The 24,999-nt window shown below is 33.5% G+C and overlaps 1 protein-coding gene across 1 annotated transcript in view; it reads right to left on the reverse strand.

The window, feature by feature from the left end:
• The window catches only part of CNBD1 (cyclic nucleotide binding domain containing 1), a 437,858-nt gene that overhangs the window by 149,249 nt on the left and 263,610 nt on the right, over positions 1-24,999 (reverse strand). Inside the window, exon 6 of the mRNA XM_059168841.1 lies at positions 12,434-12,624. Within this exon, the coding sequence (XP_059024824.1) occupies positions 12,434-12,624 (191 nt within the window). The remainder of the gene's footprint in view (positions 1-12,433; positions 12,625-24,999) is intronic.

The raw sequence follows: 24,999 nt of genomic DNA on the forward strand, positions 1-24,999 counted from the left end.
TTTTGTGGTTTGAATATCATATTTCTTTGTACACAATTCCCAAATCTACATCTGAAGTCATTTCAAGATTGTATCATAAACCCACTACAGCACTTAAAACACAAAAAAACTTACATAGTGTAAGTACTTAATAAAACTCATGAATTTAACTGTGAATCTGTAGTATCGAAAAAAAAACCTTTTCTTCTAAAAGCTAACTTTTTAAAACTGATTTTTTATATACCAAAACACACATGGTAAAGAGCTACAATTCAATATCATAGCTTTTGCCAAATTGTAGTGGGTTTCAAGAAAAAAATAAAAGTATATGTAAAATTTCTGTGTAAATAAGAAAATAGAAAATGTGCCCTGATGCATTCTATGAATTATATGTATCTTATGTGTATATCATAACATCTTATTATATATATGTAATAGGATATATATAATTATATAATATGTAATATAAATATAATAAGCTATATATGATTACAGAATATATAATAAGTAACAATTGGGACATCTGCATTTAATGTTCTATGTGTTGTGGATAAGCACATATTTTATTACATATGAATTTTGTTATATATATATATATATATATATATATACACACACACATATATAAATAAAATGGGATGTTTTATGTCTACCAATGAAACATAGACTATTAAGTGGAATTTTTCCAAGAATTTTCCCAGAATGTTAACCTTATGTTTTTATAATTTTAAATTGTATAAAATAAAATTTATTTATATAAAGGCTAGAGAGATGATAGCTATTTGTGTAACAGAGTGCTTGGTGAAATTTTCTTATTGTGAAAGTACTTTTTTCCTGTTGTTTCAGAGTAACAAGGATTTAAGTCTGCAGAACTTGCACAGATATTTAAAAATTGTAAAATCAATTTTGTGAACTTTAGCTCACTTTCTAACTCAAGAGATTATAAGCTGAGATCAGGAAACTGATGACAATGCTTGTTGGGTGAGACTTTGTCAGAGTCCCACAGTCTTCTCCTTTCTGACTTTGTCCTCTCTCCTGGGGAATCAAAGTGATGAGATAGGAATTTGATAGAGGAAGTATGTGATTCTCCCTCTCCCATCAGCCAGGAGGGCTCACAAGAGTTAACCAGTGTAGGACTGCCCAGAGAAAAGAATAAAACCGGAGAATTGCCAGAATATGTAAACTGATGTAAAAGAAAGGCTGGTAGGTCTTCCACTACCTGAAGCCATGGATGAATTAAATAGTCCCCTATAGGAAAGAGCACTCTTCCAGGGAGTTACAGGAAAAAGAATATATAAAAGACTGCATTTGGACATCAAATCACAAAGGATAACCATAGAATTTTACCTCTAATATCCACCCTCCTTTCCTTCTTGATTCTGGCAGACAGGAGCCTGAAAAAGCATCTAGTAAGTTGAATGGGATGCACAGTTAAAAAACAGGAATAACCCCTTTCCCCACTGCAGAATTATGGCACAATAAGGCACAGCCTGTGCCTTCAAACAGCAGCAGTTCGAAATTTTGATATGAAGACAGGATTGGAAATTTTAGTATATAAAAAAATGCAGTTATTTGGGTTAATACATAGGATCTGAGATTTTATCCAGAAAGCAGAGAAGAATAATGCTACACGGCCTGTTTAAAAACTTCAGTATGAAAAAGAAATAAAGCTATTTTATAATTTCACTCTACTGTGTTCAACTTTTTTAATACACATTTTTTTTTTTTTATTTTTTATTTTTTATAAACATATATTTTTTATATACATATATTTTTATCCCCAGGTCTGTGAATCACCAGGTTTACACACTTCACAGCACTCACCAAATCACATACCCTCCCCAATGTCCATAATCCCACCCCCTTCTCCCCAACCCCCTCCCCCCGGCAACCCTCAGTTTGTTTTGTGAGATTAAGAGTCACTTATGGTTTGTCTCCCTCCCAATCCCATCTTGTTTCATTTATTCTTCTACGCACTTAAGCCTCCATGTTGCATCACCACTTCCTCATATCAGGGAGATCATATGATAGTTGTCTTTCTCTGCTTGACTTATTTCGCTAAGCATGATACGCTCTAGTTCCATCCATGTTGTTGCAAATGGCAAGATTTCATTTCTTTTGATGGCTGCATAGTATTCCATTGTGTATATATACCACATCTTCTTGATCCATTCATCTGTTGATGGACATCTAGGTTCTTTCCATAGTTTGGCTATTGTGGACATTGCTGCTATAAACATTCGGGTGCATGTGTCCCAAAATAATACACATTTTTAAAATAAATGAATTTCTCTTCACGTGATTTCAAATGTGCATTTTTATTTTTTTTTAAAGATTTTATTTATTTATTTGTCAGAGACAGAGGGAGAGAGAGCGAGTGAGCACAGGCAGACAGAGAGGCAGGCAGAGGCAGAGGGAGAAGCAGGCTCCCTGCCGAGCAAGGACTCGATCCCAGGACCCTGGGATCATGACCTGAGCCGAAGGCAGCTGCTTAACCAACTGAGCCACCCAGGCGTCCCTCAAATGTGCATTTTTAAAAGAAAACTTCTATTAATTAACTGGAAATTTCTTTTAATAACTACTGTTTCTTCAACTTAAATATTTGCTCTTTAATTGTTGCTAAATTTTATAATGTCAGAAATACATTTTAATAAAAGATAGGGCATAGAAATGTATATATATATTAAATACAAAAGTTTATAAAGTATAAAATATGGTTACTCGCATGTAGGGGGTGTGTGTTATCATTATACCATGAGATGACTCAAAAGAAATTTGATTTTCTTTGATTTTTGAAAAATTAGAAAGGATAAAATGAATTTAAAACTTTAAAATACTTAGAATCATTAAATTGGTGGTCTTGTAAAGGAATATAATTTTTTCTCTCCTTTCATTATCTAAAACAATATAATAGAAAAATATTTTGCTTTTAATGTACAAATCAATTTTAAGAAAAGCAAAACCAAACATTCTTGCTATATATACTTGTGTCACACTAATTTTTTTTAGTCCAGTTTACATTGATAGCATGGAGGAAGGACAGGAGTTTGTATCTAATGAAAAATGAACTTGATCCTTAAACTGTATTTTATCACCTATGTTCATTATACTCAGATAATGCTCACTTGTTTATAAAACTGTTAGAAGTTTAAATTGAAGAGTAAAGATATCATTACCTTTTTTTTTTCTTCATAGTGTTTGATTCTCTGGTAAACATAATAAAAAAAGCAAATAATGGCAAAGAAGCCAAATAGAAAGAGGAAAAAAAAATATCCTTCTATTTGAGAAAAATTAAAAAAAACTCTCCTTAGAACAAACCTTTGAGAGTCATAATATTTTTATTTGTTAATGTCCTATTAAATAAATAAATAAATAAGTACAGTTACTAAAATTAGGCAAAGAGCAACATGTCTTAAAACTTACATTTCTTACAGGGGAAGGATAATTTAAATTTTTAGCAATCTGAAATAAAGTGTAGTTAGTAATCACATACTTCTTCTTCAGCAGACTTAAAAGCCTTGCTAACCGTTAATGAAATTAACTGCCTTTATTTCTATCCTATTTTTTCAAAATACTCTATCAGAAGTAGAAAAAAAAAAAGGGACTTTAGAACTGTGAACTGCCTGTCAGCCAGTTGGCAATAAAAATCTATCACTGTAGTACTGATAGTCCCTGGCATACTGTAGCACTACAACTGATAAAACTTTTAATGGTTTTGAACAGGAATGGGGTATTGGCAGATGAGAATGCACAGGAAATTACAATATTTCAGACCTTTGAGATATTGGGGGATGAGTAATTTTAAGAACCACAGAATAGAATGACTATTGCTTGGTGATATCAATACACTGGAGAAAGACTGAAAAGGTTGAATAAAATCAATCATCAGCTTAAGGTGAAGTATGCAATCCAAGGGCTCCATGACAGGATATAAATGAAATCTCCTCTTCTATAGTTGGAAGACAGAAAAAGCTGAGTAGTGGGCCTAGTATTTAATTATAAGGATAGCATATCTCAAGATAAGGTTGTAGTCACAGCCCAAGCAAGTATTCTGTTGAACCTAAAACATGGAATAATGGCTTTAAAATCTGAATACAAAATAAATAAACAAATAGATAAATGAATAAATAAATAAAATCTGAATACTTTAAGTGTCACAATGACCACCTGTTACATGAGAAACATGGAGAATGCATTTAAAAATGGAGTTTTCACCTAGGTCTAGTTTTCAGTAACTCCATGGGGTCCATAGACCTACCTCATGGCAATTTCCATGGGCCTTAAGTGTATAATTTGAATGGAGACATGGTAGAGCCCTTACATTGGTTTCTTGGTCTTCGTGACAAGAGCTCTTATTAAGGAAGTTTATGTGGAAGCCTATGAGACAGTCCTCTTCCTACCCTCTTCAACTTTAGCCAACACAGTAAATTAAAACAGTATCACAGATATCATCAAGATTGCAGGCTAAGAGGTCCTAATTCCCTCAAAAAAAAAAAAAAAAAAAGGATTTAGCAACTATCTTCAAATGAAAATAGCTGTGAGAGAATGCTGGAATATAATTAAGATGCTGCAACACACCACCAAAGCACAAAAAACAAGAATGGCCATATAGAAAAAGGAAGGAAACATTTCACCTGTGTCACCTCATTCCCCAGGCCAGCATAGCTCAGTGCCAAGAGAAATCCTCTCCATGGTGAATTCTCTGGTGGGTGTAAAGAAGAGCAGATGACATGATCATCCTTCACCACTGAGGACCTCTACAGTATTTGCCAGTGTGGACGCACCTGTTGGACACAACAGAGCCAACACTGCCGGGCTTCCCTGGAATTGGAGCTACTTTGTGCTTCCAGAGCTAGCACCTCCATAGCTCTCTGAGTATTGGCACATGGACACCTTGGACCCAGAGCCATTACCACACACTTACCCTAATCCGAGGAGGGTACAGAAAGCCTACTTAAATAAATAATGACCAAAAACTTCCAAAGAATGGAGAAGGAAGACATCAAGATTTGAGAAGCAGAAAGAACCCAAGTAGGCTGAATATAAAGAGGTCTCTATCAAGACATACTATGATTAAATTTTCAAGTCAAAGACAAAGATGGTTTTGAAAATAGCAAGAGGAAAGCAATTTATCACACTAAAGATTATCAGGAGAGAGTAGAACAATATATTTCTGGTACCAAAAAACAAACAAACAAACAAATAACAACCTGCCAATGACCATATCTGTCAAAAATGAGGAAGTTCATCACCACTAGACACACCTTAGAAGAACTGCTAAAAGAATTTCTTCAAATTGAAAGAAAGGCATGCTAAACAGCAATGTGAAAGCACATGAAAGCATAACTCTCACTGATACAGGTAAACATACAGTCAAATACAAAATAAGGCAACATGGTAATGGTGGAATAAAAATTTCTTCAAATCCGAATATAAAAGTTTAAAAACAAAAATATTAAAAATAACTATAACCACAAAAAACTGTTAAGGGATACACAATATAAGAAGAAGTAAACTCTGACTACAAGTACACAAAGTAGGGGAGGGGTGAAAGTGTAGAGACTTTCTATGTGATTGAAGTTAAATTGTTATCAATTTAAGAAATGAAATTACAAGATATTTAGTGATACACAAAAGATAAAGAGAAAAGAATCAAAGTAAATCACTATGAAAATATCATCAAATAACAAATGATGATGACAGTAAACAACTACCAAACAGAAAGAAAACAATTAATAAAATGCAATAGTAAATCCTCTCATCATTAGCACTTTAAATGTAAATGGATCAAATCCCCCAATAAAAAAACACAGAGTGGCTGAAGAGATCAAAATAAAACAAGAACCAATAAAACTCAATGAGATACTACTTTAGATTTAAGGACACATATAATAATGGACTTTAATAGCCCACATTCAGAAGTGGACAGAGCATCCACACAGAAAATTTCAGCGAAGAGCTGACTTGAGCAACACTATAAACCAAATGGACCTAACAGACATACACAGAACTTTCACCCAACAGCAGTATAGTCTTCTCAAATGCACAAGGAATGTTCCTAGGATAGATCACGTGTTAGGTCACAATCATTACAAATATATTTTTCAACAACAATGAAATGCAATTAGAAATCAATAACTATAAAGAGACAGGAGAATACACAAATATGTAAAAACCAAACAACATATTTCACCAACCACTGGTCAAAAAAGAAATCAAAACAAGTGCGCCGTGTCTCAGACCAGCAAGGCAGTCATCAGGTACACCTTCTGCCAGTGAGCTGCCTCCGGACCACCTGACCACGTCGTAAACCAAAGGCTCTTTTCAGAGCCACCTCACTTGGCACAAAAAAGACCTGTAACTCTCCAGAGACCCACCAGCTCTAGCGTTTGAACCTGTGCCATTCTGCCCATACCTAAAATACTTTTGTTTATGAAACATTACCAAATGTAGCAACCCTACTTTATCGTGTGTCTTTAGTGCAATTCGTTCCGAGCAAAATCATTGATTTACTTTAACCACACACACACACACAAAAAAAGGCAATTAAAAAAAATATCTCAAGACAAAAAAACAAAAAACAAAAGAATCCACATCACATACCAAACTTATGGGATGTAGCAAAAGCAGTCCTAAAAAGAATATTCATAATGCTAAATGCTTATATTTAAAAGATTTCAAATTAACTTTATGCCTTAAGGAACTAGAATAAGAACAAACTGAGCCCAAAGTTAGCTGAAGGAAGAAAATTATGAAGATTAGATCAGAAATAAACCAAATAGAGGATAAAAAAATTTAAAAATCAATAAAACTAAGGTTTTCTTTTAAAAAAGATAAAATTGACAAACTCTTACCCTAAGGAAAAAAGAGAAGTTTTAAATATATAAAATCAAAAATGAAAGAGGAATTATTACAACGGATGGTTCAGAAATAAGAAGGCTTATTAAAGACTAATATGAACAGTTATATGCCAACAAATTGAGTAACCTAGAAAAAAATGGATATATTTTTAGAAATATACATCTTACCAAAAGTAAATCAGACAAATAGCAGCCTGAGCAGATGGGTAACAAATAAGGAGACTGAATCAATAATCAAAAACCTCCCAGTATGAAAAGCCCAAGACAGAATAACTTCATAAGTGAACTCTATCAAACATTCAGAAAGGATACCAACCATTCTTAAAACTCTTCCAAAAAAATAGAAGAAAGGTCACTTCCAAACTCATTTTATGAGGCCAACACCACTCTGATATTAAAGCCAAAGACACAATTAGGAAAGAAAACTTGGGCCAATATCCCTGAATAATATAAGCACAAAAGCAAAAACAAACCTAAATAAAATAAATTCCACAGTACCCTGAAAGGATTATACACTGTAATCAAGTGAATTTTATCCCTGGAATGCAGGGATGGCTCAATATTCATAAATTATACAATGTGATTCACCACAGTAGAATTAAAGGGTTTTCATTAATTAACATGATCATGTTAATAGATACAGAAAAAACATTTGACAAATTCAACATCCATTCATGATCAACAGTGAACTATAGAAGGAATGTACCTCAACAAAATAAAGGCTGTATAAAAAATGCTAATAGCTAACAGTATAATCAATGAAGGAAAATCTTGAAGATTTTTTTCTAGTATCTAGTTCAAGGAAGAATATCCAGGCTTGCCATTTCCATTTAACATAGTCTGAATTCCTAGACAAAGAAATTGAATGGAAGATGAAGAGGAAGAAGGGGGGGTGGGGAAGAGGAGGAAGAGAAGTAGAAGTAGAAGCAGAAGCAGAACAGAAGAAGAAGACCACCACTACCACCACCACTACCACCGATGATGAAAAGGGGGAGGGAGAGAAGAGAAGGAACAAAGAAAGAAAAGACATGAAAATAGGAGGGAAGGAAGATAAATTATCTGTTTACAATCCTCAACTTTCTGTGAAATCACAGAAGATCCCAAATAGCCAAAAGCATCCTAAAAAAGAAAAAAGCTGGAGTCATTACACTTCCTGATTTCAAATCATATGATAAACTTACACTAATTATAATAGTATAATAGAGAGCTCAGAAATAAACTCCCACATATATAGTCAACTAATATTTGCCAAGGGTACCAAGAACATTTAGTGGGGGAAACAATAGTCTTTTCAACACGTAGGGCTGGGAAAACTGAATAAACACATGCAAAAAAATGAAATTGGAATCTTACCTTATTCACAAAAATTAGACTAAAAGATAGGATCTGATATCTTAAAACTCCTAGAAGAAAACATAGGAAAGAAACTTCTTCACATTGATCTTGACAATCATTTTCTTGGATACAATATCAAAAGCAAATGCAACAAAAGTGGAAATCAACAAGTGGGACTATATCAAAACTGAAAAGCTTCTTAACAGCAAAAGAAACAATCAACAAAATGAAAGACAAAACACATGAGAGAAAATATTTGTAAACCATATATCAGATAAGGAGTTAATATCCAAAATATATAAGGGACTCCTACAACTCAATGACAACAACAATTAAACACAATCTTATTTAAAATGGGCAGAAGAACTAGATATTTTTCCAAAGACAACTGAGTGGCCAATAAATACACAAAAGATGCTCAACATACCTAATCATCAGGGAAATGCAAATCAAAGCCAGAATAGGAAATCACTTCAAACATTGTAACAGAATGGCTATCCTCAAGAAGACAAGAGATAACATGTGTTGGTGAGGCTATGGAAAAAAATAAACCCTTATACAATGTTGGTAGTAATAGCAATTGGTTCAGCCAATATGTAAAGCAATATGTAACTTCCTCAAAACAGTTAAAAATAGAACTACCATATAATTCAGTAATTCCACTTCTGGGTATAAACCCAAAAGAAATGAAGACAAGATATTGAAGAGATATCTAAACTTCCATGTTTATTATCGCATTATTCACAATACCCAAAATATGGAAACAACCTTTATTTGCCAATGGATGAATAAGAAAGAAGATATGTTATCTATATAATTGAATGTTATTCAGTCATGAGAAAGAAAAAAATACTGTCATTTGTGACATGGATGGACCTTGAGGACATTACGCTAAGTGACATAAGCCTAAAGACAAAAACTGTATGATATCATTTATATGTGAAATTTTAAAAAGCCATACTCAAAGAACAAAGGCATTACATTTCTTGATCTCAAATTACATTATAAAGCTATGATAATTAAAACAATATGCTACTGGCATAAAAGCAGACATGTAGACCAGTGGAACAGAATAGATATCTCAGAAATAAATCCATGCAGTTAGGGTTTCTGATCTTCTGCAAGAGTACCAAGAAACATACTGAGTAAAGGATAGTCTCATCAGTAAATGTTAGGAAAACTAGATATCCATATGCAGAGCAATAAACATGGATTCTTATCTCACATCATATACAAATATCATCTCAAAATGGGTTAAAGTTTTAAGATAAGACCCGAAACCATAAAACTCTTAGAAGAAAACAGAAATCTTCTTGACCTTGTTTTAGGCAATGATTTTTTGGATATGACATCAAAAGTACAGAGAACAAGTGAGACTTGTCTATTTTGCACAGCAAGAAGAAAAAAATGACATAGTGGAAGGCAACCTACAGAATAGGAGAAAATATTTGCAAACCATTTATCTGGATGAGATTAACATATATCCAAAATATATAAGAAGCACAACTCAATTTAAAAAGTGAGAAAAGAATCTAAATAACCATCTCTCTCTCTCAAAAGAAGACATAAAAATGACCAACAGGTATATGAAAGTGTTCAACATCACTAATTACAAGGAAAAAAACAAATCAAAACCACAATGAGTCGTCACTTTACACCTCTTAGAATGGTTACCATCAAACAGACAAAAGGTATTGACCAAGATGTGGAGGAAAGAGAACACCTGTACACGGTTTGTAGAAATGTAAATTAGTACAACCATTATTGAATACAGTGTAGAGTTTCCCCAAGAAACTTAAAAATAGAACTACCATACAATCCAGCAATCTCACTTCTGTGTAGACAACTAATGAAATGAAAAGAAATGAAATGAATGAATGAATGAATGAATAAATAAATAAATAAATAAAACGATTTCTAAGAAATATCTGTATTCCCATGTTCATTGCAGCATTAGTCACAATAGCCAAGATATGGAAATAATTTAAAGGTCTATGCATGGATGAATGGATAAAGAAGATCTCAACTGCTACAACATGGATGAATCTTGAGGACAGTATGTTAAGTGAAATCAGCCAGACATAGAAAGACAAATTTTGTAGGATCTCACTTATATGTATAATATAAAATAGTCAAACTCATAGGAGCAAAGAGTAAAATGTTGGTTACCAGGGGCTGGGGTTAAAGGAAATGAAAAGCTATTGCTCAAAGTTTCAGTTATGCAAGAAGAGTAAATCGTACAGGTCTAATGTACAGCATGGGGACTAAAATCAACAATACTGGGGCGCCTGGGTGGCTCAGTGGGTTAAGCCGCTGCCTTCGGCTCAGGTCATGATCTCAGGGTGCTGGAATCGAGTCCTGCATCGGGCTCTCTGCTCAGCGGGGAGCCTGCTTCCCTCTCTCTCTCTGCCTGCCTCTCCATCTACTTGTGATTTCTCTCTGTCAAATAAATAAATAAAATCTTTAAAAAAAATAAAAATAAAAAATAAAAAAAAATAAAATCAACAATACTGTACTGTATGCTTGAAATTTGCTAAGAGGTTAGATATTAAGTGGTCTCATCCCGAAAAGATTGTTAATTATGTGCCATGATGACTATGGTAACTAGCTTGATTGTTTTGATAATTTCACTTTATTTAAGTGATACATATATACAATTTTTATTTTTTAATTACACCTCAACAAAACTGGAGAAAAAAATACTACATCCCAGGCAGAATGGCAGATAAGTGCTACCTTCATAGACCCACTACAGAATTCAGAGGTGGTGGTCCCATCACATTCCCATTTTAATTCATGAGTTTTGCCCTCATCAAATGAGCAAACAAACAAATAGATTCTGAAAGATTAGAGTTGACTACTACTTGGTCTACTACGTGGACTAAGAAGTAGCTCTCATTATAGCTGCTGTGCCAAGTGTGGTATTTTTTCCTAAAGCATATTGAAATGGCATCAGGTACATATTATGTGGCCATTGAGTGGCAAATGTACTCTTTTTCATCTTTATCAAGAAAGATCAGAAACATTACCCATTCACATGTGATCAACAACCATATGGTTTTATATTGTATCATTTTTTATCTTTTTCTTTCTTTCATAGTTTTATCCATCCTAGTTCTGAGAATGTTGTAGGTTTTTTTGACTTCAGTCCATAGTGATAAATAGTTTGGCTTTATTTGGTTTCATTGGCTCTTTTCTACTCTGAATATCTTGACCACCTTAAATCTAAAACTGGATTTCTCTTAGTCACAATTCTAGTCAAACCACATTTGATTCCCATGGAGAATATCCAGAGACCCAGAAAGATATTGAACTTTAATTTTTTGACCAGCTGATAGTGTCAAAATCATAAATACAAGCCAAGGATTTTCTTCAGGTAAAACCTTACAACTGTAAAGGAATCAATCCCTTGATCACCTTACCGTTGTTCTTGAGATTAACAGGATAAGCATGCATTCTTAATTTGTCAAAAAGACCTTTCTGCCATTTGCAACAACATGGATGGAACTAGAGCGTATCATGCTTAGTGAAATAAGTCAAGCAGAGAAAGACAACTATCATATGATCTCCCTGATATGAGGAAGTGGTGATGCAACATGGAGGCTTAAGTGGGTAGAAGAAGAATAAATGAAACAAGATGGGATTGGGAGGGAGACAAACCATAAGTGACTCTTAATCTCACAAAACAAACTGAGGGTTGCCGGGGGGAGGGGGTTTGGGAGAAGGGGTTGGGATTATGGACATTGGGGAGGGCATGTGATTTGGTGAGTGCTGTGAAGTGTGTAAACCTGGTGATTCACAGACCTGTACCCCTGGGGATAAAAATATATGTTTATAAAAAATAAAAAAATTTAAAAAAAAAAAAAATCAAAAAAAAAAAAAAAAAAAAAAAAAAAAAAGACCTTTCATGATCTGTCCTCTGTTTTCCTCTCCTCAAACCATCTGTTCCCTCTCCCTTATCTCAAACTACCCTCTTCTTCATTCAGTGATCCAACTACATTGGCTTTGTCCTAGTTATCAAAATACGCTATATAATCCCTGCCAGTGGATGCTATGTTGTTGAAGACATCCCTCATTAAAATTTCTTAAGCAAATTTCAAGTTCAATATTAATAGTATAATTTTCATTTTTAAAAGATATCTTATATTTAATACTTAAGAATTCACTGAAGATACTTGGATTTAAATATCTGAAAGAGATCAAGTTTTATAATAATGATACTTTGTTGTTTATGGAAAAAGCAAAGACTCGTTTCTTACTGTTGCATCACGTGAAGGTGGGTGCATCTCAGCAAGCATAAAGTTTTTGAAGTCTTCATTGACAAATCCTTGGAAATGCTGAGGTATGAAAGAAGCTGTTGACTCATTTTTTTCAATCAGATTGCTATGTACCTTTGTTTGAGGTCTAGCTGAACCTTTCAGTATTATATAAAATCCATCATTTCCAACCACTGAAACAAAACAAAACCAAAAAAGCTATACTGTTGACTTTATTTCCCAGGTTTTCTGATATAGACATGACCACAACACATATTACAGTTGCTTTGCTTTTAGTAGATTTCTCTTAGTTTATGCAATGAGAACTCTAATGTAGCAGTTAGGCATTCACAAATAATTTACTCAAATAAGAATAAAGAACACTATACTCAAATACTATACTCAAATACTATACTCAAAAAAGAATAGTAAAAACATGTCTCCATATTTGCAGAATTCTTTTCTGACAATTATAATAATTGATCCTCTTATGGAACTGATAGATTCTAGAAAAAGAACCATGGTAACATGTTACAATTGATAGATTTAAGATATTTTAAGAAAAAAAGGATCAGAAAATTCTTTGAATTTTTTAAAATGTTCTCTTCCCCTCAAAAATGCAATTTTGCTTATTTTATATAAGTAACTATATATATATATTAATTTTTATTTGTCTTTCGTCTGGGTATGATGATGATTGCTCATAGACGCTCATTTAGAAAGAGAGATCATTACTAGAAACAAAAGTTTTTTCCAGTATTTCTTTTGCTCCACATTGTAACTCTCCATAATCTTCCTAAAGTTTAGCTATGCTCCTGTAAGTATGGTTGGTTTACTCAGTTGTGAGCATTTTGAATGTGACTTAAATCTGTTCTAGTTCTTCTGAAGCCTGACCTTTTAAAGAAGCGGAGCATAGGACTGGATTATGTCATTTTCCAATTGTTTACATTATTTTATAGGATTGGAGCAAATTATTCAAGTGTTGTGAGAAGGACTTTTCTTAAATTTTGCTTATTATCTTGCAATAAATAGAAACTTTACAATTGATTTTTAGGAACAATTGTAGGTTTTTGTTTTGTTTTGTTTTGTTTTCCTAAAAAATGACAACTGCTTGCCTTCTCTGCTTTTTTCTAAATGAGTGCTTTATTAGTGGGGCTTTCTTGGTAATCATCTGTACACAATGACTATAGGATAGTGATTTTCAGTCTTCTTTAAAGCAAGGGTTGCGTTTGCTTGAATGCCTGAGCTTAAAATAGATTCCTTTCTGGATAGCACAATATCACTTCTTACTAAACATCGAATCTATATGGTGAAAACACTGTAGAAACATTGCTTTTAAATACCTATTAGATGAGCTGTATGAGAGAACTACATTGTAGAAAGAACACTGTAAAGGTAAAAGGTAATAAAATTTTGTAAGAGTGTTAATGATTTTGACCAATTGCATAGGTGAAAAAAACAGCTAGGTGAAAAAAGCAGCTGGGTGAAATGTGTATTCTGATAAATAAATTTGTATTCTGTTTTTGTATAGATTTTTTTAAAAGATTTTATGTATTTATTTGATAGAGATCACAAGTAGGCAGAAAGGCAGGCAGAGAGAGTGGGGGAAGCAGGCTCCCTGCTGAGCAGAGAGCCCGATGCGGGACTCCATCCCAGGACTCTGGGATCATGATGTGAGCTGAAGGCAGAGGCTTTAACCCACTGAGCCACGTAGGCGCCCCTGTTTTAGTATAGATATAACTGGCATTTCTTAGCATAGAATAAAAATTGTAGAAAGAACTACATTGTGTGAAATAATTTTATTCCAAGGGCTCCTAGTTGCTTATCCAATATGAATAGTCTTTTCCTTTACTAACAAAACAACAGTTTTATCAGGTGTTGCCTGTGCCAGTTTAAAAATTACATTTTCCAATACTCTTATATGCATGGCTCTGTGACATGATTCTGATTAACAAAACATTGGGATAATTTCTGCTTTCCAAATATGCATGTCACTCCTTCGTGGATATCAAGACAAAGATATGTTAGAGCTGGAGAAGCATCTTGGTTCTAAAAGGAAATGGCAAGAACCTCAGGATATTCACCCTGATACCTTTAAATTTATCTTGTGACTTCTCATTATGTAACATAAATATATTCTGAAATTTTTGTAAACTAGTGTCATTTAGTTCTCTATTACTCACAACTGAACACAATTTCTGTGACTATTGTAATTTCACTTAACTCTAACCATAACACAGGTTTGCCTTACTGACGGACAAGACTTTTCTGGTGCTCTGAAGAAAACCTTCCTTTTTATTCAGGGTTTGGCCTGATGACAGTGAATATGACTAAATAATCTCTACTTACAATGTATTAATTTTCCCATTTATATTTAAAAAAACTGTAATATTAAGGAGGCCTTTAAGGAGTTAAACTAATTAGCAGGGGAGTAGAATTTGAGATTCACGCCAGAAAATATTTTATCAACCCTCAAATTATAACTCATAAAAAATAAGTGAAATTAAGCTATTCTGGAAGCTGCTAACTCTCCATTATATATAAAGACAATGATTGCATTAGGGGTTGCCTAGGTGGCTCAGTTGGTTAAGTGTCTGCCTTTGGCACAGGTCATGATCCCAGAGTCCTGGAATCAAGTCCCGCATCCAGCTCATTGTTCAGCAGGGAGCCTGCTTCTCCCTCTGCCTACTGCTCCCCTTGCTTGTGCTCTCCCTCTCTCCCTCTTTCTCTTTCTGTCAAATAAATTTTAAAAATCTTTTAAAAGATAACAGAAAATTCTCAGAATTCATGTACCATCTGAAACTGATCCTCAAATATATAGATAAATGATATACACAAAATTTAAAAAGGTCTAGAAGAAAAAAAGAGTTAAGCTTTCAAATAACAATTGAAATATTACTTAAAAATCACAAAGTGGTGTTAAACTTATGAATTGTGACAAAAATATATTCATTAACAACGTAAGATAAATGCAAGCTTTTGAAGTTCATAAGCAATGAGAAGGAACCTATAACATAGGCTCCTTATTCAAATTTTCAAAATACACAAAATTACATTACATAACTTTTTAGAAAAAAAAGCACTCCAAGCATCTAAGAAAAATTTGACTATAAGAATTAAAATACAGATCAAAATGGCTTTAAATTTTGATTCCCAGGTCTTGCAAAAGTAAAAAAATTCAATAAAATCAAGTTGGTTGAGAATTAGTTTCATATTATTATTTATCTAGCCAAACTCCATGACATGAAAAGGCAAAAAAAAAAAACAAACAAACAAACAAAAAACACAAACATATTTTCATAAGGGCTTGAAGAAATTTCCTAGTACAGGACGGACCTCATGTCTTAAAATATCTTTTAACCACACTTGAATTAGCTGAACAAAAGGCATTCAAAAGGAACTGAGAATACCAATAAGGGCAAGTTTACTCATTTTGGTACTGAGTTTTCAAAAGGTCGAAGGCCAAATACGAAGTTTGATTAAAGGAAACACGTTTGTGAATTTTTGACTAAGAGTCTCCTGGTCTCTGGTTAGGCTAAAATCAACCATTTTAAAAGGATTTAAATGCTTCAAGGAACTATAATTGGATGAATAAAGTCACATTGTCACCTGGGTAATTCTTACTTGGCCTGTAAAATTGAGTTTAAGTGTTATCTATTTACCAGGGAAGCCTTTGCCTGACCTCTGCCTTGCTCCCATCCATACTAATTAATGCCCATCCATACTAATTAATGCCCCTCCTCTGTGACCTTTTTTTTCAAAGAATTTCTGTCATGACACTGCATTTTCAGTGTCTGCCAACAGATTCTAACCTCTTGGAGAAGGATCTCTAACTTTGCTCTCAGTATCTCCAGCCCAGAGCATATTGCCTGGATTACTTTAGGCATTTAGCATATACTTGAATGAACAAAAACTTAACTAATGTCCTTATTGTATTTCTCTCCAAAGAATCTTTTAAAATATTTGGGGAACAACTCATTTTTTTCCTTAGAATTCTGTCTATTGAGAAATAAGACAAAATTCCTGTGTGAACTAGTTTCTTCCCAGTCCATTAGGTGGGAACTTAGGAAAATACCAGAAAGTTATGTGACTTTTAAGTGAGGTGGTTTTATTCATGGAATCCTCATAGTATAAGGCCTAAACGGTCCCATAGATAACATAACAAAAGCAGTGAATAATTTTTCACAACTTTTATTATATTAAGGTATGTTTGGAGATAGGATTTTACTCCTTGGGGCAATTTTTCTTCCCATAAGGTACTAGGAGAAGTTATATGAAGTATGTCTCATCACCTTTTTTTGAATACTGCCATAACCTGTGGAAAATAATCTACAAGTAACATTGGATATTTATTTTAAGATTTAAAAAAACTCAAATAAATAAATCTAGAGGTAAGTGGTAGGGATGAAGAGAAATTTATTTCATTTTATTTTGGGCACTGATCTTCCACTGGAATAGTATTAATACTGACATTTCCTGTCCAATATTTGCAGAGATTTCATAAAGGGAGAATTTATAATTTCACAAATTGTTGATTGTTTTTTAATAACCTTAAAACATTATTTGATATTTTTACTTAGTTCTTCTTATAAAAAATAAAAAAAACACACACTAAGAAAATTCCATCTCTCAAATTGCTTTCATATCCATAACATGCTATATTAAGACCAAGGCTGGGGCACCTGAGTGGCTCTGTCCGTTAAGCATCTGCCTTCAGTTCAGGTCATGATCCCAGGATCCTGAGCAGGCAGAGGGAGAAGCAGACTCCCTGCTGAGCAAGGAGCCTGATGTGGGACTGGATCTTAGGACTCTGGGATCAGGACCTGAGGCAAAGGCAGATGCTTAGCAGACTGAACCACCCAGGCATCCCTACAATATTGTTTTAAATTTTAGTGAAGAAATGGAACAAGGAAAAACAAGATGTAATATATTAAATTACAGAAACAAAATCTGTAAAATGCTATTTATTTGTGAGGAGATAGTACTGGGTCAATGGACAATTTTTACTCCATTTTCCTTACTTTATTTATTTATTTTTTAAAAGATTTTATTTATTTGACAGACGGAGATCACAAGTAGGCAGAGGCAGCAGAGAGAGAGGGGGAAGCAGGCTCCCTGCTGAGCAGAGAGCCTGATGTGGGGCTTGATCCCAATACCCTGGGATCATGACCTGAGCTGAAAACAGAGGCTTTAACCCACTGAGCCACCCAAGCGCCCCTCCATTTTCCTTACTTTAAAAGAAATTTTAATATTATTAGTTACCTGTAGTTTAGCAACTACAAGAGATTTTAACTCCATTTTTTTTTTATAAATTTTTACTCCATTTTCCTTACTTTAAAAAATTTTAGGGACGCCTGGGTGGCTCAGTTGGTTAAGCAGCTGCCTTCGGCTCAGGTCATGATCCCAGCGTCCTGGGATCGAGTCCCACATCGGGCTCCTTGCTCAGCAGGGAGCCTGCTTCTCCCTCTGCCTCTGCCAGCCATTCTGTCTGCCTGTGCTCGCTCTCTCCCCCTCTCTCCCTCTGATAAATAAATAAAATCTTTAAAAAAAATTTTAATATTATTAGTTACCTGTAGTTTAGCAACTACAAGAGATTTTTAAAAATTTACTTGACTGGAAGTCTCAATACCACTGAATTTCCTGGGAGTTCTCAAAAAAAGAAAACAATGTACTGTAAACACAGCTAAATTTTTCACAAAACACATTATTTAAAATATCTTGTACCAGGTTATAACCAGAGTATTTCTAAAGATTTAAATATCATTTCTACATGGGAAGATCAAAAGGATGGCATCTGGGTATATAACCATGGGATTCACTGATACAATCCAAAGGTAAATATTATTTTACCTGAAAGAATGAATGAATGACATCTATTCTCAGACTATCATTCAATATATTGACTAAGAACTGTGTTCTTAGACAAATTTTGAATTGGTACTGTGTATTCAAGAATGCAGTGGCTGGGAATGACCTGTAATACTAATTAATGAATACACTGATTTGTTAAAGATTTATTGAGTAGACTATTTTGTCCAAGCACTGCAAGTTAGGTCATATTTCAGATTAAGAACCTAAGTGCATTAGGGTCAGCTCTGTTTTTGAAATGAGGAGAGAAAAGATAGCTTGGGAAGCTTAAGAACTTGAGACCAAATCATGCCTGAAGAATGTGTTATGGTATATATGCCTAGAGGTATGCAGGTGGTAAATTGAGAAATTTTTTATCTCTAAAAATAAATGGAAGCACCTACAACACACAAAGAATGTGTTCTTTCTGACCCAAATTACATAAAATTGAACATTTTAAAGTAGTTATCAAAAGTTCTGGTCTATTAAAACAAAGAAAAAAAGTCTCAGTAAGGGTTTTAAAAAGTATCTTCTCTTAAGGAATACAACTTCCAGATGGATTTTCCACTATTTTCTGATCTTTAAAATATATCTCTGGATAGCAAGGTCAAGTTTTTGTTCATGGTTGTTAATAAAAGTCAATTAATCTTTAAAGAAATCTATATAATTCATAATTTGAGCTTTAGAATTATTGGCTTATGCAGGGAGATTCTTTCTAATAATAATTAAATATCATGAAGAGTTGTCTATTAATATCATTATTTCTATTGTCTCCAATGAATATAATATATAAATCACTTCATACATTGAAATTTAAAAACTCTGTGGCTACATATCAAATACAGTTGATTAAACATTTCTACTTTAAAATATGCCAACAATTTTATGAAACATCATGTACCCCAAATTACATTCTAGCTTAATCTTGATTAAAGTAAATAATTATATTCTAGCTTAAATCTTGATTAAAGTACATAATGATTCAAAATTTTTTTTCTGAAATTTACACCATGATTCCTAACATTAAGCTAAACCACATTCTAATCCTAAATATCAAATTTAGTAAAATTTTAAAGCATATTCTAAATCTAAATGGATCAATTTTGGTAAATTTTTGAAATTCATGGCAAAAATTATGGATATAAAACTGACTGATAATTTGACTCATTTCCTCTACAAAATACAAAGATTGAGGCCAATATATCACTTAAGTAACTTTTATCATTTTACATGTTTTTTCTAACTTCTGGCTTATGAAAACTACCATTATCTTCCCTATAATCACATTTTTCAATGTTCTAAGTTTTAAAATAAACTTAAAGAAATATTTCTGTATTATTTTCCTTTACTACTAAAAGCCATCTTAACCATTTTATTGGTGTCACTTTTACAAAATGTCACACTATATTTTGGACACTTTAAAGATAAAAATTTACAGTAAACATTAAATCCAGACCAGTGCCATGAAAAGGACATATCACATCAAGAACCATTCCAATAGTAGATAACAGCATCACCATGCAGAACTGTTTTACACTAGGAAAGATCAGAAAAGGAAGACTGCTTTCTATGATGCATCATGTGGGCAGACATTCTAGATTATCCATAAAAAAAAAAAAAAACTATCAGTTGATACATACTGCCTTTGTGAAGGCTTATTGATGATATGCATTAAAAAAGTTTCTTGATATTGCAGAATTGCAGGAGTTTAATTACTTAATGAATTTATTATTTTATTTTACTTTACTTTGATTTAATTTAATTTTACTTTATTTTATTTTTGTTTGAAGGGCCAGCAAAGGGCAAGAGAATACAAAAGATTGGCTTCAGGTTCAAAAGCCCTGGTTCAACCCTTTGCTAGAGTGAAACTAGTAAAGCTGAATTTCAGTCTTCAAACACAAGAAAGGGATAGTCCTATAAAGCTACAAAGCTAAGATATCTCTCTCAAATAATTAATGGTGGTAGAAGGAATTTACATACCATCAAACATTATTATTCAAATATAAGGTATTTCTAAAAGCTAATAAGAAAGAAGTTTTTTCTCCTATGGCAGTATTCCCCCAGATATGCTGCACAGAGCTGCTTCCTGAGGTAGGGAAAGAAAACACGGGGATAACTTACTTCAGAAGTCATTTAGTATCTATGCAGTGTCCTACAGGAAATACTCAATGCGTGCTGGCATTTTGAAGTCTTTGAATTTTCACACATCCATTTCCTCAGAAAACTCATTTCTGTTTGTTTGTTTATTCTTCATATTTTTAATGTTAAACATTTATTAAGATTTATTGACTTCAAATTTCAAGGATTTCCAAGTGCTGGCATGTGTTAAGGTATTAGCGGTGTCTAGTGGTTTCTGATTGTTTAAAGAAAAAAGTACTTTGAAAAATAGATAATAGCTTATAGCCACAGAAAGAATGAAGTACATGATACAATGTGGATGAACCACAAAAATATGTGAAGTGAAAGAAGCCAGACACAAAAGGTCACATATTGTATGATTCTATTCATATGAATTTTCTGAAATAGGTAAATCTATGGAGACAAAAAGCAGGCTAGTGTGGAGCCTGATGCAGGGCTCAGTCTCATGACCCTGAGAAATCATGACCTGAGCTGAAACCAGAGTCTGAGCTGAAACCAGCTTAACAGACTGAGCCACCCAGACACCCCTTACTTTGAGCTTTAAAATTACTTTATTGAGATAAAATTCAAATTCCACGAAACTCACTTTTTAAAATACACAGTCCATGAGGGTTTTTTCAGTATATTCAAATAGACTTACAGTCAGCATCATAATCTAATGTTAGAATATTTTCATCATCCCCAAAGGGAATTCATACTCATCAGCAGTCATGCCTCAAGGCCCTATTCCCCCAAGTTCCTGGCAACCACTAGTTGTTGTCTCAAATAAATTTGCCTACTCTAGAGATTTCTTATCAATGAAATTATAAATATGCATCTTTTGTAAGTAGTTTCTTTCATTTAGCATAATATTTTCAAAATTCATTCAGATTGTAACATGTACTTTATTCCCTAGTACTACCAAACAATATTCCATTATGAAGATATAGCACATTTTTAAAAATCCATTCATCTTTTGTTGGAAATCTGGCCTGTTTCCATTTGGGGAATATTGTGAATAAATCTCTGCAGACATTTGTGTACAAGTTTGAATGAATGTAAGTTTTCATTTATCTGGTATATCTGAGTAGACTTTCTCAATCAAATGCAAACTTTATGTTTAACATTTGAGGAGTTGCCAAAATATTTTCCAGAGTGGCTTCACCATTTTACTATGTCATCACAAATGTGTGAGAGTTTCAATTTGCCTACATCTTAATGGTTATGATTGTCTGTTTTTTATACTTAAATCATCTTAATGGGATGGAAGTGGTATATAATTGTCGATTGATTTACAGTCCTCTAATGACTAATGATATTAGTCACTTTAACATGCTTATTGGCTATTTGTATATCATCTTTTGAAATGTACCTGTTCAAATAATTTGCTCATTTTTAAATTTGGTTAATTGCCTTTTTATTATTGAGTTGTAAGTGTTCTTCATAATCTGGATATGAGTTTCTTATCAGAGGTATGATTTGCAAAAACTTTCTCCCATTCCAAGGGTTGCATTTTCATCTTTCTTGATTGTGCTCACTGAAGTTCAAAATTTAAAATTTTTATAAAATCCAGATTATCTGGTTTCTCTTCTGTCACTTGTGCTTTCTGTGTCATGTTTAAGAAAGCATAGCTTAATCCATGGTCACACAATTAATTTGAAAATTTTGCTGTAAGAATTTTGTGGTTTTGTTCTCACATTTAGGTCTTTGATCCATTTTAGATTAGTAATTATATATAGTGTGAGTTAAAGGTCTGACTTCATTCTTCAGCATATGGATTGATATACAGAAAAAATGGTGTGCCACCACCATTTCTTTAAAAAAATTACCTTTTCTGGAATTGAATTTTCTTGACGTTCTTGTTGCAAATCATTTGGCCATGAAATTAAAGCTTTATTTCTGCACCTCCAATTTTATTCCATTAAACTCTATGTCTATCTTTGTGCTGGTATTATACTGCCTTAAAACTGTAGGTTTGTGGGGCGCCTGGGTGGCTCAGTGGTTAGGCCGCTGCCTTCGGCTCAGGTCATGATCTCAGGGTCCTGGGATCGAGTCCCGCACCGGGCTCTCTGCTCAGCAGGGAGCCTGCTTCCTCCTCTCTCTCTCTCTGCCTGCCTCTCTGCCTACTTGTGATTTCTCTCTGTCAAATAAATAAATAAATAAATCTTTTAAAAAAAAAAAAAAAAACTGTAGGTTTGTAATAAGTTGCAAAATCAGGTGTGTGTGGCCTCCAACTTTATCATTGGTTTATAAAATAAGTTGCTCTTCAGGGCCCTCTAAATTTCCATATAATTTTAGAATCCGCTTACCAACCCCTACAAAAAGACAGCTCTAATTTTCATTAGAGATTGTGTTAAATCTGTAGATCAATTTAGGAGTATTACCATCTAATTAATATTAGGTGAAATTAGCCACCAGACAGGTCAAATCACTTGGATGGAACCTTTAAGAGGGATGCAAACCTATTCTGCCACCACCAGTGGCTGTTAGTCTGGTTTTTACAGCTACCATAACTTCAAGGCTGCTGCTTTTCAGGTAACTGCATAGTTAAGCTATAGTGAGATGGGAAGAGAAGAAGTCAAAATGTTGTAAAACTCACTCTTCTTAGCAAGATTCCACCATTTTTCTGGAATAAACACCCCTGGATTGATGTAGGTCTTTTCCAGAGTTATGAAAAAGTTGATATTCACAGTTTTTGCCACTCTGTTCATTTATTTTTTTTGGAGGTCCTTAATGTTCCATTCCAAAATTGCTTCTCTGGCTTATTTATTTTTTGTAGCTGTTTGTTTTAATATCCATTATCTGCAGCTGAACTCCATGAAAACTCTTTAGGAAATGTCATCCTAAAACACTGAAGAAAATGTTACTTTCAAAAGTCTTGTTGTCTTTCAAATATTAAATTAACAGTGTCATTTTTTCAGTTCTTATCTTGCATGTTGACATAGCAAGGCATCTTACACGAGTGTTATCTGACCACTCTACCTGCATTACCTTGTCCAGCTTGCTTAATATCCCTGCCTGTCAAGTTCCTTTTTTGTAAAATGAGGATTATAACCACACATGTCATAGAATTTTTAAAGTATTATGCAAGGTAGTACTTATAAATTATTGAGTAGTGCCAGATCAAAAAATATTTTATATAATATATAATTATTCCATGGAAAATGTTGTTGGTGTACTGACAGGGACTGCATTAAATTTGGGCAGCATTAGCTTTGGGTAGTACAGACATTCTAACAATATTTTTTCTTCCAATCCATGAGCATGGAATGTCTCTCCATCTTCTTATGTCATCTTCAATTTCTTTTATCAGTATTTTACAGTTTTCAGAGAACAAGTCTTTCACATGTTTGGTTAAGTTTATTTGTAGATATTTTATTGTTTTTGGTACAATTGTAAATAGGATTGTATTCTTAACTTCTCTTCCTGCTGCTTCATTATTAATGTATAGGAATGCAGATTTCTGTATGTTGATTTTGTATACTGCAACTTTACTGAAATCATTTATCAGTTCTAGCAGTTTTTTGGTGGTCTTTAGAGTTTCCTACTTATAGTATCATATGACCTGCAAATAGTGAGATATTTTTCTTCTTCTTAACCAATTTGATTGCCTTTTTTTTCTTGTGTACTTTCTGTGACTAGGTCTTCCAATAATATGTTGAATGGAGTGGTGAGAGTAGGTATTTTTGTCTTGTTTCAGACCTTATGGGAAAAGCTCTCAGTTTTGCACCTTGAGTATGATGTTGGAGGTGGGTTTTTGGGATAAGACTTTTGTTTTGTTGAGGTATGTTCCCTCTAGACTTACTCTGCAGAAATCATAAATGGATATTTATCATAAATGGATATTGTACTTTGTGAAATGCTTTTTCTGAATCTATTGAAATGGTCAAGTGGTGGTTTTTTTTTTTATTCTTTTTGTTATGGATGCAATGTATCATGTTAATTCTTTTGTGAATATTGAACCACCTATGCACCGAAGTAGTTTTTTATTATTTGAAAATGTTCCAATACAGAAATGGAGAAAGTTATGCATATGGGGCTTCTACACTGGTATTACTTATTAAAAAATACTCCTGTATCAAATGCTCAGAGCAGTTATTTGTTGTGCTTGGGTAACACACGTTCTGATTCGCTGTTGAGTAGTTCTATCATCTCTGGTTTTCAGTTTCACTATTTAGAAAGTAAGATTCCATAGCCAGATTAGAGAAATAAATATCATGGCAAAGATTTCTGGTATCATCATGTGACTGAAGAGTTTGCATTAATTTTTGCATTAATTTTCTCAAAGTCTCACAACCATCTCTTGGATAGGGAAAGACAGAAATGGAGCTAGCCCCTTACAATGCAGTTGAAGACTGAAAAAGCTTTCTTGCCAGATTTCAAGGACAAATCTTCATGAATCAGGGCACACCACCTTAGTTGCTGTGAAAGTATACCCATGCTTTAGAATCAATGCATGTTCTTTAAGGCATGTTTGCTTTTAAGAGAACCTTTGTCTTTATGATAGGCCTAAGTATTTTCCTATTTCTATTACAAGAGCATATTATTTGAATTATGGTTAATTTACTTATGGAAAAGATGCACGCTAATTTTTTTAGGAGATT

The sequence above is a fragment of the Mustela lutreola genome, chromosome 3 (genome assembly GCF_030435805.1).
Source record: "Mustela lutreola isolate mMusLut2 chromosome 3, mMusLut2.pri, whole genome shotgun sequence".
NCBI classification, from domain to species: Eukaryota; Metazoa; Chordata; class Mammalia; order Carnivora; family Mustelidae; genus Mustela; species Mustela lutreola.